General features: G+C 38.3%; 1 protein-coding gene across 3 annotated transcripts; it reads left to right on the forward strand.

The window, feature by feature from the left end:
• Positions 1–1,880: 1,880 nt before the first annotated feature.
• LOC104459273 (serine/arginine-rich splicing factor 5-like) lies at positions 1,881–16,016 on the forward strand. Of its 3 annotated transcripts, none has more exons than XM_010080905.1 (7): positions 1,881–2,013; positions 5,545–5,615; positions 6,378–6,461; positions 8,776–8,848; positions 12,457–12,530; positions 13,487–13,597; positions 14,489–16,016. In XM_010080905.1, exons 1-7 carry the CDS (start codon positions 1,888–1,890, stop codon positions 14,778–14,780), a joined length of 831 nt encoding a protein of 276 aa, XP_010079207.1. In that variant the 5' UTR covers positions 1,881–1,887; the 3' UTR covers positions 14,781–16,016. The 3 variants fall into 3 exon arrangements, with proteins under 3 accessions (XP_010079207.1, XP_010079208.1, XP_010079209.1); XM_010080906.1 differs by having other exon boundaries at positions 1,888–2,013; positions 14,510–16,016; XM_010080907.1 differs by having other exon boundaries at positions 1,888–2,013; positions 14,519–16,016.
• Positions 16,017–16,664: the final 648 nt, after the last annotated feature.

Consider the following 16,664-nt stretch of genomic DNA (forward strand, 5'->3'; position numbering starts at 1 on the left):
GGCGAGGCCAGCGCGGCCCCGGCCCGTCTCCACTTCTCAAAAAGACGAAAGGGCAGATGGTCCCTTGCTTCCCGAGCACTTTTCCGCCGGTATGTGGTGTCTTTGGAGCCACCAGTGAGCAAACGCGGTGGCATTGTGATGGGAACAACGTGTGAAGCGCTGCGACCTGCAGGTGCCGATGCAGATCTGGCGTCCGTTGTGCGCCCCGATGGTTGGGTACATAACGCACGGACAGGTCGTTTGCAGGTCTTAGGCCGTGTCGGTGGCAGTTTCTCACGCAGTCGGTTCTGTCCAGCCTGTGTTCATTTCCTCCTGTGATTCTTCTCCCTACCATGTTTTTCTAAAACTAAGAACTAAAAATATTGAACAGCAGTTATGCAGTCGTTTTAATCTGTCAAATCTGTGTTGTTCCCAAAATGAGTGCTTTTGCCAGAGACTGTTCTTGCAGTGGTTTAAAGCACGTAGTTATGTAAGTCTGTCCTTCCTCTGCAAAGGCCTTTCTTTCCCTTAATACCCACTGCTGGCCTTGCCAGCGTTTGTGTGGTCAGGGTGCATCGGGGAAACAATCGTTCGGAAGGCTGGCTACTCTGCGAAGGAGCTGAATCAGTCCTCTGGGCTGGATTTCCGTGTGGGCATAAAAGTACAAGTGTGAGCACAAAGGAGGGAATGGTTACAAAGGGCAGCATAGGCCCTTGTAGGGGAAGCACAACACTTTTCACATGGAAGAGATTATAGTTATAATCTCAGGTCGTGGTTCGGGGATGGTTTAGGCTAATCTAAGTAAGTGCTGTCACACTTCTACCCCTCACCCCTTAAGAAGCCCTATACCCGGTCTTCCAAAGTTCTGGCGCTTCTCTGATGGCTCATTGAGCCCGAGTAAAGAAGCTGGTCAATATAAACCTAATGGGTGTTAACACAGAAGGTAAATCATGCCCATTCAAAATACCGCATCCAAACTGTCTTGAACTACTTTCACAGCTAAGGTGATCTGTTGTCTGTTTACTCTGTCTGCTCTACAGCGCAGTTTTGTAATATAAGATCATCTTGTATTTCCACTCCATAAGGCTTGGAATCTTTGGGTTTTGTATGACAGCAGGCTCACTGAGCCAAATAATTAATGTTTTCCAGTCACAAGAAGTTAAAACACATAAACTGAAAAAAATTATATACTCAGGGTAAACAATGGAGCTTCCATAAAATATCTCAAATGATGCATCCTGGATTAGTAGATAGTTTTGAAAATCTGAATATCTGAAATAGCCTTTGTTTTTGCCATTGTTGAAACCTCATAGTAACAAAGTGTTTCTTCTTCATAGCTTGATAGGCTGTTTAAATAAGGTATTTTATGGTTAGTGCAAATCAAAATAATTTGATGACTACTGTTGATCTTTTGGATGCTAATATAACTTTTATTGCAGCAGTTCTTTCAGGTGAAAGCAAAAGTTTGAGAAAGTTTTATGTTGTTATTCCAATGATAAGCATAACAGTTTTGTTATTTTTTTTTCTTTTTTTTAAAGTGCTGTTAGCCCAGTAAAAATTAATCTTGAAGCTTATAGAGTGGGTTTTTTTCATATTTGTGGTACAAAAGCCTTATTGGTCTAGCAACAAACAAAAACATTATTTCTGATACCAGAAGTATTTAAGTTATAGGACTAAAAAGGAAAAAGCTGGGAGTTCTGTGTAGCTTCTGCTAGAAGTCAGTAAGACAGGATTTTCTCACTTCTCTGACTGTAGAGGACTGTATTTTTAATATGTATACCTGGAGGATGATAACATCAAATCTCATTCAACCAATATTTCTGAGATGTAAAAGTGATCTTACACAATCTGTTTTAAGTTTGTTAATCTAATAAACAATGCTTGTTTTTTTTTAGCATCAGCCTTAAGATGAGTGGCTGCCGTGTCTTTGTGGGACACTTAAGCTCACGTGCTCGGGAACGGGATGTGGAAAAATTCTTCAAAGGATATGGACGCATACGAGAAATCCATCTGAAAAATGGTTTTGGATTTGTAGTAAGTAATACCTTATTTTCCTTTCTCTTGCTTGTTGGTACTAGCCTTGCTAGGCTGATGTCAAGGAAGGGAAGACACTTAAGAGAATACTTCCAGTTGGAAATGGAAAACATTAATACACATTTCAGACTGCTTTTCACATGTTGGGATTACAGTTTTCTCCCACTCAGTTATGTTTTACGAGGTTTTGTCCAGGTTTGGTAATATTCTAGCTACATTAAATGTATTGTCTTATCATAGTCTTTCATGGATTAAAATTTTATCCCTTATTTCTGAAGACAGTATAAATATCCTGTTATGGCATTACAAAACTTGACAAAGTCTTGACCTGAAGAAAAGTTTGTATTATACAAAGTCACTTACGTTCCTCTTTCGCTCCTTCTAGTCTGCTTGGTCTATCTCTAAATAATGGCCTGACATAAAAGCCAAGTCCTTGGCTAAGACCACAGGTGTAATAGGTGCTTGCTGTTGGATTGAAGCAGCACAGCTTTTGACTCTTGTGCAGCTAAAGTTAGGCATATTCACCATCAATGTATGTTCACAGATCACATGTGTCTGTCAGACTATTAAATGAAATACACAGTTTGTTGGGTCTCAGTTTCCTACCACTGCTTTTTAGAGCTCTATGCTCCTAAACTGTTGTCTAAATTTTTACAGCTTTACAGGTTCACAGATTGACTCAGGATCAGCCTGTTCCTTAACTATTATCTCCTGAGGACTGAGAATTAGCTGTTCTGCGGTATTGAGTTCAAACTGGGAAGGTTGTTACTGTCCTTGCTCTATAGTAGGCTTACATGCCATTCGTCCTGCCAAGGTCAATCCCTTGGGTGAAGCTATGGGAAAAGAACAAAAAAACAGACTCTTCCTACTTTATATTCATACGAGTATCGTTTCTTGACTCTTACGTGTGCCAGTTCCTAATTGCACTACAGTATGAGTTACTTCTTGTGGACCAGCAGTGCGTAAATACCTGCCTCTTAAAGTCCAGGAGTAAACAGCCAATCTAGACCTGAGGCAGCATTTGCTTAGTGCATCCTTTCCAATTGCTGCTATTTCTCAATCGCCTTTCCCCGAGCATTCCTCTTCTTTTCTTGGGCAGGGCTGTTGACTCATTCAGGAACAACTTCTGTCCAACTCCTGTATGTACCTGAGTCAGCCAACCCTCCTTCCTCTCTTCCCCAGTTCCAAGGCAGAGGCATTTTCTTTCAAAGCTCACTGATAAGCTTGAATAATTGTCCTGTAACTCTGTCCAAAAAATTTAATTGTTCTCCAAACTGAGAATTTTCTACTTACATCTGAACAAAACTTTCTCCCCCTTTGCCTATCAACCCACCACTGTGCACTCAGATGAGGAGGAAAGCGCTTCCATCATCTCCGTAATTGTGTTTTAGGTGTTGGAAGACTGACTAGATCCCTTTTGAGCTCCCTTCGGGCTGAACAAACATGGTACTCTTGACCATTTTTTGTCCTCCAACCTTCTGATCAGTTTTGGTGGGCCTCTGCTGGTCCCACTCCAATTTTTTTATGCCTTTCTTGAGCTGGAGGGACCACAGCTGGACAGTGTTCCAGGTGTGGCCTAACAAATACCAAGTAGGGTGGAATAATCTTTACTGATGCAGCCCAGGATGCAGTTTGCTTTTGTTGCAGCAAGGCCACGCTGCTGACTCACACTTAGCTGACTCTCTACAAGGATTTCCGTATCCTTCTCAGCAGAGCGACATTCCAGCCACTCAGACTCCAGCCTGTTCTGCTGCTTGGGATTATTCTGTTCCAGGTGCAGGAGTTCAGATTTATCTTTTGTTAAAACTTGCGATTCTTGTTGGCCCAATCTTTCAGCCTGTCAAGGTGTCTCTGTGTGGTGGTTTTTCCTTCTGGTATATCTATTTTTCCTCTCACTTTGGTGTCAGTCACAAAACTGATGAGGGTGCGCTTGGACCTGTCATTCAGATAATTTATAAATACGTTGAATAGCATTATCCTTTTGCAATACCTCACTTGTGATCGACTGTTAGTTAATCTTTGTTTTCAGTTACTTAAAATCTTTATTTATAAAACCTCCTACAAAACCCAAATTATTTTGATTGAACCTTGTAGTGTTAAAAGCATGTTTCCTTGTGATTGATTGAAATCATTGCTTGATCTTTGAAACTAACTATATTTACTTAAATTTTGTAGATTTCAGTGCAGAATGTTTTCAAACTTCAGACCATAAAACTAATATGTAAAGCTAGATAGACTTACAGACATTCAGTTTGTAGAAACTAACTGAAATAATGGGAGTTGTAGGTGCTGACTATTGATACTCTTAAATGCTGGGCCTAAGTGAATTTTCTCAATATAATCTTTGCATCGTTATGCAAGGATGTGTCATGTTTCACTTGGTAGTGAAACAGATTTCAGTGCAGAAGGAGGAAGATTGCTTAAGCCAGTATTGCTTCTGAAAAGCTGTTTATGGTTATGCAGACGCTTTCTTCAACTTGAGAAGCTTCTTCTCAGTTGTTCGTTGCTCTCAAGCTGCAGTTACACAATTTTTTTTTCTTCATCCACACTGCTGGTTCAAGCAGTCGCTACCCAGCTGCTTGTTCTCCCTGCTTTGTTTCTTTCCTTTCTCCCCTTGCCTCACATGGTGTTACCAGAGTTGTTCAGCCACATAATGAACCTACCTGTGAAGCCGATCTAGTTGAAAAATAGCAGTGTCTTTTTCACCCCACCCCCTGCACGAAGCGTGCCGGTTTTCATCTGAATGGGTTTCTTGACCTAGTTTCCTGCAGAGCTGTACAAACAGCTTTGCCAAGAACCAGTGGTCTGGATAGTGGGCAGAGGCTACGCGGGCTGACTAAAGCAGCATTGCTGCCAAAAGCAAAGCGACGGATTCTGTTGCAGCAGTATATGGAATTGCGTATTACATCTGATCCAGACCCCCAGGTGGCCAGTGCTGAAGAGGGGCTTGTGATTCTCTACTCTTCTTATACAGAGACCTTTTTGACAGACTAGTGAGCTTAATTAGCTCAGCAAAAAATCAGGTGGTCTTTTTTTCTGATTTACTGTTTCTTTGCCAATTCAGTAAGAATTGAATCAGCCACAGAACTCTCGTAAGAGGGTTTTGGGAGTGCACACCTCTCCTGCTTTTGTTTGCAGTTGATCAGCTTGTGCTCTTACACAGGATTTCCATGTATGTAGGGCTGTGTTTTAAACTGTATGCCTTAAAGTAATCCCCCTACCTCTCCCAAAAAGTATTTTAGATATTTCTGTAATAAACCAGGTGATTTAATTAATTTTATATAGGCCCTGCAAATAGTTATACAGAAACAACCGAGGGGAGGCAAAAGGAGTTGGCAGGGTGGAGGGCAAAGAAATAGTCATGAATACGAACATCTTGGCTTCTCAGTCATAAATGTACTAGGAATCGCTTCCTTGTTCAAAGTTCTGGCTGATATTTGCTGCAGAAATGTAAAATCTATAAAGAAAACATGTTTTCTAGAATTTCAATATACTGAAGGAAAATACATTTTATTCCTATTTTTTCTCTAGGAATTTGAAGACCACAGGGATGCTGATGATGCAATTTATGAACTAAATGGTAAAGAGTTGTGTGATGAAAGGTAGGCTTGATACCATAATTCCACTAAGAAACATAAGACCAGCAAAAATGCTTTGCATCCAGATACAGTGCTCTGACACCCGGGGATACACCTTCCATAACCTTATCTAAAGAAACTCATTGCGATCTTGGCTGCAGTCTTATATCAGGCAAAGATGGTTTGGGGCTGGAGCAGGGGCATTTTGGAGCAGGGCTGACTGTTTTCTGTTTTTACACATACTTTTTCCTCCAAAGCTAACCCAAGGTCTTGTCACTAGAAATATTAGTAAAAGTGAATTGAAATTATTTACTTATTATTTATATTATTTATCTGTCGTTGTCAGAAAATAAGTTGATGATAGACTCATCATCTGGTGTGTTGCCCTTCAGGTTGCAACGACATGGACTATAGTCATTGTATGTTAGAGTGATTTTTATTTTCATTGTGGAAGTTGGGTTTAGGTCATTAGATTTTTCTTATTATTCTGGTACTCTTTTCCCTCTGTGATTATTCTTGGGTTCTGATTGAGCAAATATAATTATTTCAGTCTGAATTACAGACCCATGACAATTTTCATGAAAGTCTGAGGGAGATGAATGAGACAAGAAAATACCACTGTTCTGGCTCTTTAAGAAATGCCAGTGACTGTGTTATAAATCATTGCTTGCAAGGGCAAGATAATTCTTGTTCGTACATATGTGCTTCCAGTTGTAAGAGATTTAAATGAGTGTCAAAACTTCAAGTTTTTGGTTTGTTTTTTGTTTGTTTTGTTCCTATCATAAGGGTTACAATTGAGCCTGCTCGAGCCCGAAGAGGAAGGGGCAGATTCGCACAACGGTTCAGTTATTACCAGTCAAGTGGATCTAGGTAGGTGGTCTGGACTATGTTTCCTGAAGAACTGTACTGAAATAGCGTTTTCTTCTTGTGGTTGGAGCTAGGGATCCACCTCTGTTTCCTGGTATAGCTTCACAAAAGAAGTCTTATGTTCTCAAACCTTGGAGGTCCATTATTATTATTTACCTCCTTTGGCTGAGGAGAATATGGATTTTCAAGCAGTTTAACTGGCTTGCAGAGGTTCACAAACTTATTATGAAATGCTCCCTCTCCATGTTGCAGGCACTACATTGGTCTTGCTTCCTACTGTTGTGTAAATGATGTGAAGGAGTAATGCTGCAGTTGGAGTGGCAGTTTTTAACACTTAATCAAGAAAAATGCCAGAGCTTTCTATTGAGGCTTTTGTCATTAAACTGAGCTTACAGGCTAAGTTGAATTATTGTAGAGCAATAGTTCAAAGTATTTACTGTCTAACCAAGCTTTCACATTTCCAGTGGCATGGTTATCAAAATGCTTACTTCAGCACAGCATACAAAAGGAACTGTACTTGAGAAACAGTGCAAGGGCACAAGAGACTAGCATGTGCAGAAGTGTTTAAATACCAGTTGAGTAAGTTTGCTGACTGAGCAGGTGCCTTGCTGAAGGAGAGCATCTGTCGGACGATGCAATCTGAAAACCAGTACATAGCTCCTATCCAGAATACCTGTAGTAGACACACAGTATTTGTGGAGTTGTTTACTTTCAGTGATTTGAGCCAGTGGTGAACCTTGCGCCAACTTGCAGTGGAGTTTGTGAAAGTTCTGCAGATTTGCATATATTCCACCGAACAACTAAACATGACATCTTTGTACTACCTGTGTGAAGTAAATATGCATAGAATAATTTACTCTGTAGAAACATAGCTGTGGCTATGCAGAGTAGAGTTTGAAGAAAGACGAAGGCTTAACTGACAAAAACCTCTGTGTTTGTTTCAAAGTCAGAATTGCTGCCAGTTACAACCCAGTGTCTGGAACATCTAATTTGCATATGCGAGTATGCTAATTAGATTATTTTTTCTTTAGTGGCAGTAACCTTGGTGCGATATAATTGGTCCGAGGTCAAGGCTAAAAGTGGACTTTTAAAGTAGGAATTGTGATTGAAGGTCGTGGGCATCTGACGTTGTAGTCATGTTCATGACGTCAGACTGCCGATGCCAGACAGGAAGAGACTACGGTTTGCAATAATGGAAAAATGAGACTCAGCCTGCCAGTTTTGGGACTCTGGGACCTCTGTTTAAATGCCCGGAAGATCTGGATGTTCTGAAAAAAATTGGGACACTTTGAGGTATGCACTGAAATGAAATTGCCTGTGCTTCAGTGTACGAATCAGTACGCACAATTTAGGATCATGTTTCTATGGGAGGAGAAGATGAGAATAATTTTCTCTGAGGTCAGTGTTCTTGATTATTGAATCTTTTTGTAACAATACGAAGTAGTGCCATTGTTAGAATCCTGCGTTACTTACCAAAAGGCTGGCATACCTTTTTCCATAGTTCTTAGATCCCTTTGGATTCAGAATGACTAGTATTAGGAACAGAAATGGTCTGGAAGGGCTGTGTTCTTTCCAGATGCCTTACTCTTTTGTATGAACATTTTCAAGCCACATTTTCATTTTTGAGACGGTCTTTAATTTTTGGTTAAGTGAACAACATTAGCTTTCATTCAGAAACTGTACACTGACACAGTTATTTCAAGACAACCAGCTACCTAGCTCTCATTTTACTAAAATAAGAATGTGTCTACCCACAAAAATATGTCATATAGGTCCTGCTGGCATTTATAGATACTAACAAGTGATTTGTAATTTAGAAGTGTGAAGTAACATTCTTTCAAATTGTGCCTTCTATGTCCCTGACATGAAACAGAATTCATCCTACGAACTAAAAAAAACATTTAAAAGTTGTCCTTTACATAAATATCCTCCAGAGCTATACGTGTGATCCAAGCCTGTCAAATACCAAAATTAAACTAATTATTTTAAAATTATTTTCATTCTACTAGGCACTTATTTCAGTGTATCTAGAAAAAATGGCAGCTATATTGACTGCCTTGGTATAAAGCTCTTCATCAGAATCCTTTTTAATCCCCTTGTAGCAGCTCTGCTTTTTGTAGTGGACTCTTTTAATCCCCTTGTAGCAGCTCTTTTCTTGTAGTGGACTCTTAAATATATTCTTGACTAGAGAGAATCAAATCTCCAACAAGGAAAATACTTAAATCTCTCAGCAAACTATAGAAAACATCAGATTTCTTCTGCTTTCCTTACACTGGAGATTTTCTCCTTTTTTTTATTTTCCTCTGAATTCTTCTAGCCGGTATGGACCTCCTATTCGTACTGAACACAGGATCATAGTCGAAAACCTTTCATCCCGTATCAGCTGGCAGGTGAGTTAACATCTTATTTTTTTTACACCTTATTTTCCTACCCTGTAATTAGACTGCTCTCAGCCTAATTCCTTAATAAAGCCATCATAAATATTTAACCTGAATAAAAAATAAGCAAAAAGGCTTCAGTGATTCTTAAAAACTATAATTCAAACACTTAAAGAAGTCTTTGGTTTCACAGCTGTGCAAATAGTTCTATAATTAGATTTTGTAGCTGGGAACTGATTCTTACTTTTGTTTACCAACTGATAAAACTTTCAAAGACTCTAGATAGCTTCTGAATTATTGAAGCATAGCATCCATTCGAAGTATGTCATCTTTTTGTATTGTTACGCCTAGTAATGTGTCATTAATAAAGGGAATCTTTAGAAAGCTACTGTGTAAAGTATGCTTGCTGTAGATATTTTTCTAAAACCCCCAAACTTTTGGTAATTGTCTCTTGAAGTTTTCTTACCACCTTTCTTATTTTTTTTTCACCTCTTGCTAATGTTTTGATAATTTTTAGCTGGCTTTTAACAAATAACCATATAATCAATTCCTTTAGTTGTGTTCTGCATAGTATACCGTCTATAGAAAGTTTACTTTTTAGGGGCATAGCAACAGATGCTGTTTACAAAAGCTGAGTGAATAGTGAAGTTTTGTCTTGTTTATTAACATTTATATTCTTTAAATAAAGAGACTTTAATTAGTGTACTGAAAGATGCAGTAGAACATGTTGAATGTTTAAAGCCTTGGTCTTGCAGCTAAATCCACATGAGGAGGCTGTTTGGCTTGCCTGGAGCTCCGCTGATGTGTTTCATAAGAGCTTGGGTACAGTCCATGCAGATAAACGACTGAACTACGTTTGTTTATTTTCTGCATGACAGGTTCAAAAGATTCGTAATAGTACAGTTGTGTTAGTTATTGAATAAGTGAAAAAACAACTTCTGAGTTGATGTGATGCGCAAGGGAATTTCATCTAAATATCTGCTGGGTATGCTATGCAAGTTTGTATGTGAAGAGACTGTTAGAAAACACAGCACTTGGAAACAACAGTAGGGACCAGAGAAGTAAGCTAGAAGGGAGTGTTAGGGAGACTAAATCCTATAATACTGTTCAGTGTTAAATTCATAACTTGAAAAAAAAATAATGTTTTTGTAACTTTCTTTTACTTGTGAATATTTATAATGGCTTTATGTGTACTTACCATTTTAGACTGAAGTCCTCCCAATTCAGAATTCATACTGATGAATCTTTAGGATTCTAAATGTTTTAATGGCTTTTAAATATATGATAAGTTAGCATAAGAGACTCTACTTCTTGATAAGCTGCCTAAATAGAACTAGTTTGAAGCTAAAATCCATATGCAAGCCTCATTTAGTTTTGAAGCTGTACTGCTTTGATACTGACTATAGCGTTTTAACTTATTTTAACTATGCTACTTACACAACAGATTACAATAGCTAATACATTAACAGTAGTGGCATTATTCTTCCTTTCTAATCCCCGAGTTTCTAACAAGCACAATTGATATGGAACCTTGCTTTAAAACTTAAGACGCATAATTTCATCTTTGGTGTGTGCAGATCCCCATGCTTTGTGAACTTCTCTCTCCTGTAAAAGTTATTGTGTTGGGATATTTTTAAAAAAACACTTTTTTTTTCAGATCAGTTTCCTCAAATTGTTGACTATATTGTTAATAGATGATCTCATATTTAAGTAGTGGACGAACTTCAGTCAGAATTATTTTTATTTTAGCAAACATATATTTCTGCATGTTCAGAGCTTTCTAACCACCCTTATTAGTTCTTCAGCATCTGTGAATTTTCGAGCAGTTGGGAAAAGTAGATCTGTGTTACATCAAGATGTAATTTTTAATATGTGTTTTTTCTGTTTATTGATGTGCTACACCTTATTTTCCTTTCGTGCTAAGGACGACAGGGTATTCTTGTACTGTTTAAGGTGAACCGGAACAGTAAACTTGGGATAAAATTTGGCTGCTCCACTGATTTCTATTAAGTAAGACCAGATAACTTTAAAACATTCCCCTAATAATAGCAAGTACTCTGAGCTTTTATAACACATGCACACTTAACTCATTTGAGCAATAATTTTTGCATCTTAATCATGTTGACATTGCTATTACAAATGATATTCCATGATGATGATCCCTAGGATTCAGCATATAGTGTGGCAGGTCTGTGGGGGCCTCAATTTTGAAGCCTAAGGTTATTGAATTTGAAAATAATTATGTAGATTAACATTTTCTAACTTTCTTTTGATTTAACTGTCCTAGTCTGGTTAAGCTCTCATTGACTTGAGCTAAAATTTTGTTCTTCATCTCTCAATCGGGATAGACATAGTGAGGTTGAAGTATTACTTCTAATGGTACTGTAGGGCTCATTTTTAATTTGCTATTAAAGTTTCTTTGTGTTAAGCACATGTGAAACAAGGAAAATATCTACTAGCTTGCATATGTTAGTTTTTAAAACAAAACTATTAAATTTTAATTAAAAGAATAGATAAAACTTAGCTGCCTTCTATTCTGTGGCAAATATTCTAAAGTTTTTCCTGGCTTTTTGTTTGTAGTCTTTTCTTCCTTAAGCGTATTTCTAACCAAGTGCATTTTGAACCTATTCTAACAACCTTGATTTGGTTAACCCTCATTTTTCTTGTGTGGAGGAAAAAGAACCAAAGAGTTGGGTTTCTAGTGGCTGGAATTCTAGGATTTGGCCTGTTCTGAATTTTCCTTTTGGTTCCTATGACACTCCTGTTTTTTGGCGATCTAGATCTTGGTTTGCCTGGGTTTGATCTCGATTGGCTAGCACAGATCATCCTCGGGTTCTTTAGCCACTTCTGGAGACTATGTCCAGTGCTTTCAGGGCCTCGGGTACCTCCGTGAAGCATATTGCTATGAGCCATCACTCTGCCTTTCTCATGTCAGAGAGTTCCTCTTGGCCAGCTAGGTATTGGACAAGCAACTCTTTGCTTAAGGTATCTTCTTATGTCATCTGCCACTTGTGGCATGTTGCGGTAAGTAGTCTGGGATTATAAAATACCAGATACTGTTTGGTAAAAGTACTGTTTTAACTTATACAAATGTTTAGCTTTTTAGTGACCTTTTATATTATTTGTTTGTACTTTATCCTATTGCTGAGTAAGTAATTTTACAGTGTCTGCGTGTTTAGTCATTGACATGGCACTGCAGCATGACATGTTCAAGTGAAATACAAGAAATTGTTTTCCCTTTGTAAAATTGTTAATTACATAGTAATTACACCTTTATGCTTTTAATTTTGCTGTGAAGTTGGGGGAGGTGAGCATATAGAATTGATCTGCATATATGAGATTGTCGTTTAGCTGGAGCGTTAGTCATGAAAATTTACATTGAATACTATGTTGCTTTTCATCTCCTATAGTTCTGATTTCAGTGCATATGCTGGTATCTTTAAGTATTGCATTGTGTTTCCATAAGAGCTGGTTTTGGGATGCAGGATTATTTTAAAAGCAATGTATATATAAATATAAAAGCATTAAGCAGTTTTAGCAGAGAAAGTTTCAGGGGGGTATTACTGCTAGCTGACCTATTTGTGTCCTGTTTAAGGCTAAAATGTTAACTTTTGCTGCAGGACTTAAAAGACGTCATGAGAAGGGCAGGGGAAGTCACCTATGTGGATGCACACAGAAACAACAGGAATGAAGGGTAAGTTAATTTTCTGTATAAATCTTTATGATAACTGAAACTGTTAAAGGCAAGTAGTATGAAAGAAATTAAACATAAATCTATGGTGTGGCCTAGATGCTGAAATTTCTCCAATTTAAAAAGAAAAACAAGATAAAACAGTAGAAGTTCAGAAGTGGTATTGAACTCAGTCTCTACTGTCTACCATGAAAACTGTGTGTCAAAGCAACAAGGGAAGGGAGAATACCTTTCAACAGTTGAGTTCTGCTGTCTTTAACTGAGAGTTATTTACGTATAATCATTTATAATCTGACTCCTGAGGCTAAAATACCTCCTGTCTGTGGCTGCTTTGCACTGGTTCAACAGTCAAAGTCATGGTAAATGAACATAACCAATCTCCATAGGGAATAACTAGGTGCCTGCTCTCTGTTCTTAATTCTGCACACTACAACAGTCCTGCATGACAAAGCAGGCGAGAGGGAAGTGTGAGTAAGAGTGTCTATGCTGGCAAAACAGTGCTGTAGGGCCACTGCAAGCAAATGCAACTTAGACTTCTTTTGAGGAAAAAACAAATTAAAAAAAAAAACAAAAAAAAAACAAAGAGGGCATTTTTCTATTCACTATTAAGAATCTAAATAGGGCAGGAGAGCTTGCAAGTTTATGTTGTTTCTTGGAGAGCATTAGAACGTGATTTAGTGAGGACTGAAAGATACCTCCTCAGCTGGTGCAGGTTTGTGTTGCTTCCTGTGTTTTCTCCATCTCATTGCAGATGCTAGTTCTGGTAATGTTTAAGAAGATGTGAAAGGTATGGATGGCTAGGACTGTTAGTGTCATATTTTCCTGTTAAGCAAGTTAAAAATTAGCTTTCAGAAGATAAAACATCAAGCTGTGAATCAACAGATTGAAAAAGGCCCAAACTTGTTCTCCTTGTTTTTTCAGTTTCTCTGAAACTTTTTTTTTTCCCTGATGGTGTACAGGGTTGTGGAATTTGCATCTTATAGTGATATGAAGAGTGCACTGGAAAAATTGGATGGCACTGAGCTGAACGGACGCAGAATTAAACTGACTGAAGATCACAGAAGGCATAGGTATGTCACCTGACCTGATAAAAATCTGCTGAGGGCATGGATTTGGGTAGTATCGATGCCAAAGTTTTATTTTCTAATTCTTTGGCCCCAAGCTAAGTGTCACCACACAGAACCACTTTCTAGTAGTGTAAACAAATTTAGATAAGAACTAACTTGCTGAAAATAGGGTAAATAGAACACTTTTGCATGAGAGTACAGAGGTTTTTTTTTTTAAAGATAAAACTTGATATTTAAATGAAAGAACTTTTAAAAAAAATCTCTGAATTGTTGTATTAAAAGCCTTTTAATGGAAAGCTGCTTCACAGTCCTGTGAAATGTCTCTCAAATAGTTGTGAAAGACAACTTCTTCTTGAGAATGAAAGAAAAACAGCTTGCTTGGATTATTCCCAAAGCAGTTCTGCAATTTAGTAATTAAAAAAACATGCTAGATGCAGCTCTTTCATTGTCTCTCTTAAAAATAAATCTATTCATTTTCATTAAAAAAGGGACACATAACTAGAGAAGACATTAAACTAGTGTGCTGGTGTTCCATGCCTTTAGAGACTTCTTCAGCATCTTGAAAGAAACTCTAACTAATTTACATAGGCATTTCTAGAGAGAATAACTACCACAGGTATGAATTTTCATTTCTGAAACGGCATCTTTTATTAGGCAATTCATATTTTGCCAAGCTAGCAGAGAGTGTCAGTTCCCTGCTAGCCTTGGCCTAAGAAGATACTGTGATGGAGCATGACAGGAATCTAGCAGTGCTCTGAAATAACTGAATGCTGTGCGTAGCACATTCAGGTGCTCAGATGGATGGGCTGTGCATACAAAGTAGTTGAGAATTTAACCTGAATATTTTAAATTTAGTAGGATGTGAGACTACGTCTCTTAATTGTGTTTCTCTAGAAGCAGATCTCGCTCAAGGAGTTACTCAAGATCTCGCAGCAGGTCCAGGTCTACAGGATCTTCGAGATCGGACAGCCGGTCCAGGTCCAGGTCAAGATCAAGGTCCAGGTCCAGGTCTCGCTCTCGATCCCGGTCCCGATCTCGATCCCGTTCTCGTTCTCGCAGTCGTACACCTAAAAAGAGTTACTCCCAGAAAAGCCACCGCTCCAGCTTGCCAGCTTCTTCCCCATCTCCCTCTTCTTCTAAAAGAAAATCTCCTTCTAGGTCGAGCTCTGCTCATAGCCGTAGTTAACCTGCTCTTAGAGATGTATTAATGCATTTAATTTGATTCAAGTTTCTTGAAGACTTGAGACAAATTATACGTGAGAACTGAGAGGGGAAGAGTTAACGTGATGAAAGGGTAACCTCCTCTTACATTGCCAAAGTGCCTGTCATCAAATAGGCCATCTCTGTGAGGAGGGGCTGTCAGCTTTCTCCTTTCAGTGAAGTCTGGAGTGGGAAGTCTTTTTAATTTTTTTTTTCCCTGCTGTTAGGAAACATTTCTATCATAGATATATTATGTAAACATAATGCTGAGGTAATGGGATGAGACAATACGCTGCTTTCTCCCTCTCTTGCCCCCCACTTTCCCCTCCACCTCCAAGGCCTTTGACTTCCAAAATACTATGTTAGCTTTTGTCCTTGGTATTAAGTCCAAGAACAGGAAGTATAGATTTTATTCCTTTTAAGGTTCTGTGGCTACTTTTCTGTGTGAGAATGAATGGACCAGCTGAATTTAGTTTAGAGTTCACTTTTTTCCCTGTTGCTTGGCTTAACAGGCTGTTTAAGTTCCAGCTTTAAATGACCTTGATAGTATGCTTAATTTGCAACAGACTTTCAGGAATACACATTGGTCAGTTGAATGTTGCTCATTTGGATAGTGAATCAATACAATGTTAACCAGTAATGAAAGCTGGAATTTCCTGTTAAAATGAGACGTACCATCCAGATGTCAGGATTATTAGGAATCCATTATACTAATTTTACAGTAATTCACTAGTATGTGGTATTGTATGTAGAGGCCTTACTTGACAGGTGATGCCATAAAACTGCACAGAGATGTCAATATGCATGTCCATGTTTTTGATGTTTATAAAAGTGACACATCTTTCAGACCCAAAAGTATGATAGTGAATAATGTGTGTATGACTAGGAATAGTCTTGGTGGAAAGGAAGGTTATTTTAGTAAAAGACAGCAGCAAAAAATTCCAGGAAAAGTGTAGTCAGTTGTGACAGGAAAAGTTAATCATGTTGCAGCATAAAGAAGATAATTTCTTTAAATCTCCTAAATGCACAGTTGTTTTGATTAATAGAAATTTCCACTGCAAATACTGTTTGTTCTTATAATTTGGAACTAGAATTTTTTTTAACTTCTGTATTGTTAAAGAAGGGAAATGTTTTTTGAAAAATACGTAAATTAATCCCAAAGTCTTACGTGTGTTTAAATGTACCATTCCTAATAAAATAAAACCTTTTTCTGGCTTACCTTGCAGTTTTGGTTAGTAATGTTACTGTTCCTGTTGTTTACTTTGCATGGTCTTGCAAACATGATCACACTGAAATTTATTTGAAGGTGTACCCATGGGAAGCAAGGGAGAATGTAAACTAGAAACCAGTTATGACATGTAAGTAACCAGATGCTGACTAATAGGAGGACAGGATAGGATTTTACTGTCATGGCCATCAGTGGCTGTTGGCATGGATGGCAAATACTTGTCTTTCTGCAGTCCTTGCGTACAGTTCTGTGCCATGCCTCCTTGTCCACCAGTTCAATAGAAGAACCAACAACCAAATGTCCATAGGTGTTGGAATCTTCTGATAGGTAAAATAATTTGTCACTTTCAAATACGGTTCCAGAGATTCTTACATTGCCCACACTACTGTGCATCTAAGGCTTCAAGGCTGAATGCTTTCTAGAGCAGGTTATTGCTAATCATGTCCTTTGCTTGTTTGGCTTGATGTGACCTGAATATGCTAGCAGTTCAGAAGGAACACAAGGTACAAATAGAAATCACTTTGCAGAGGAATTTTACTAGATATGACTGTTGGGAAAGCTGGGGTATGCTCAGCTGTGTTAAATGTCAGTGTTGCTTACTTTGGTAAATTTGTTATGCTACTGATAAAACCCCCAGCAATG

This window comes from Pterocles gutturalis, unplaced genomic scaffold (assembly GCF_000699245.1).
Source record: "Pterocles gutturalis isolate BGI_N339 unplaced genomic scaffold, ASM69924v1 scaffold48869, whole genome shotgun sequence".
Classification (NCBI taxonomy): domain Eukaryota; kingdom Metazoa; phylum Chordata; class Aves; order Pterocliformes; family Pteroclidae; genus Pterocles; species Pterocles gutturalis.

What these genes read in the sequence shown, in the direction of transcription:
- LOC104459273 (XM_010080905.1), top strand. Translation starts at nt 1,888, where the DNA reads ATGAGTGGCTGCCGTGTCTTTGTGGGACACTTAAGCTCACGTGCTCGG. An exon ending in AAAGAGTTGTGTGATGAAAG is followed by an intron (nt 5,616 to 6,377) that starts GTAGGCTTGATA and finishes TCCTATCATAAG; the next exon opens with GGTTACAATTGAGCCTGCTC. An exon ending in AGAAACAACAGGAATGAAGG is followed by an intron (nt 12,531 to 13,486) that starts GTAAGTTAATTT and finishes GATGGTGTACAG; the next exon opens with GGTTGTGGAATTTGCATCTT.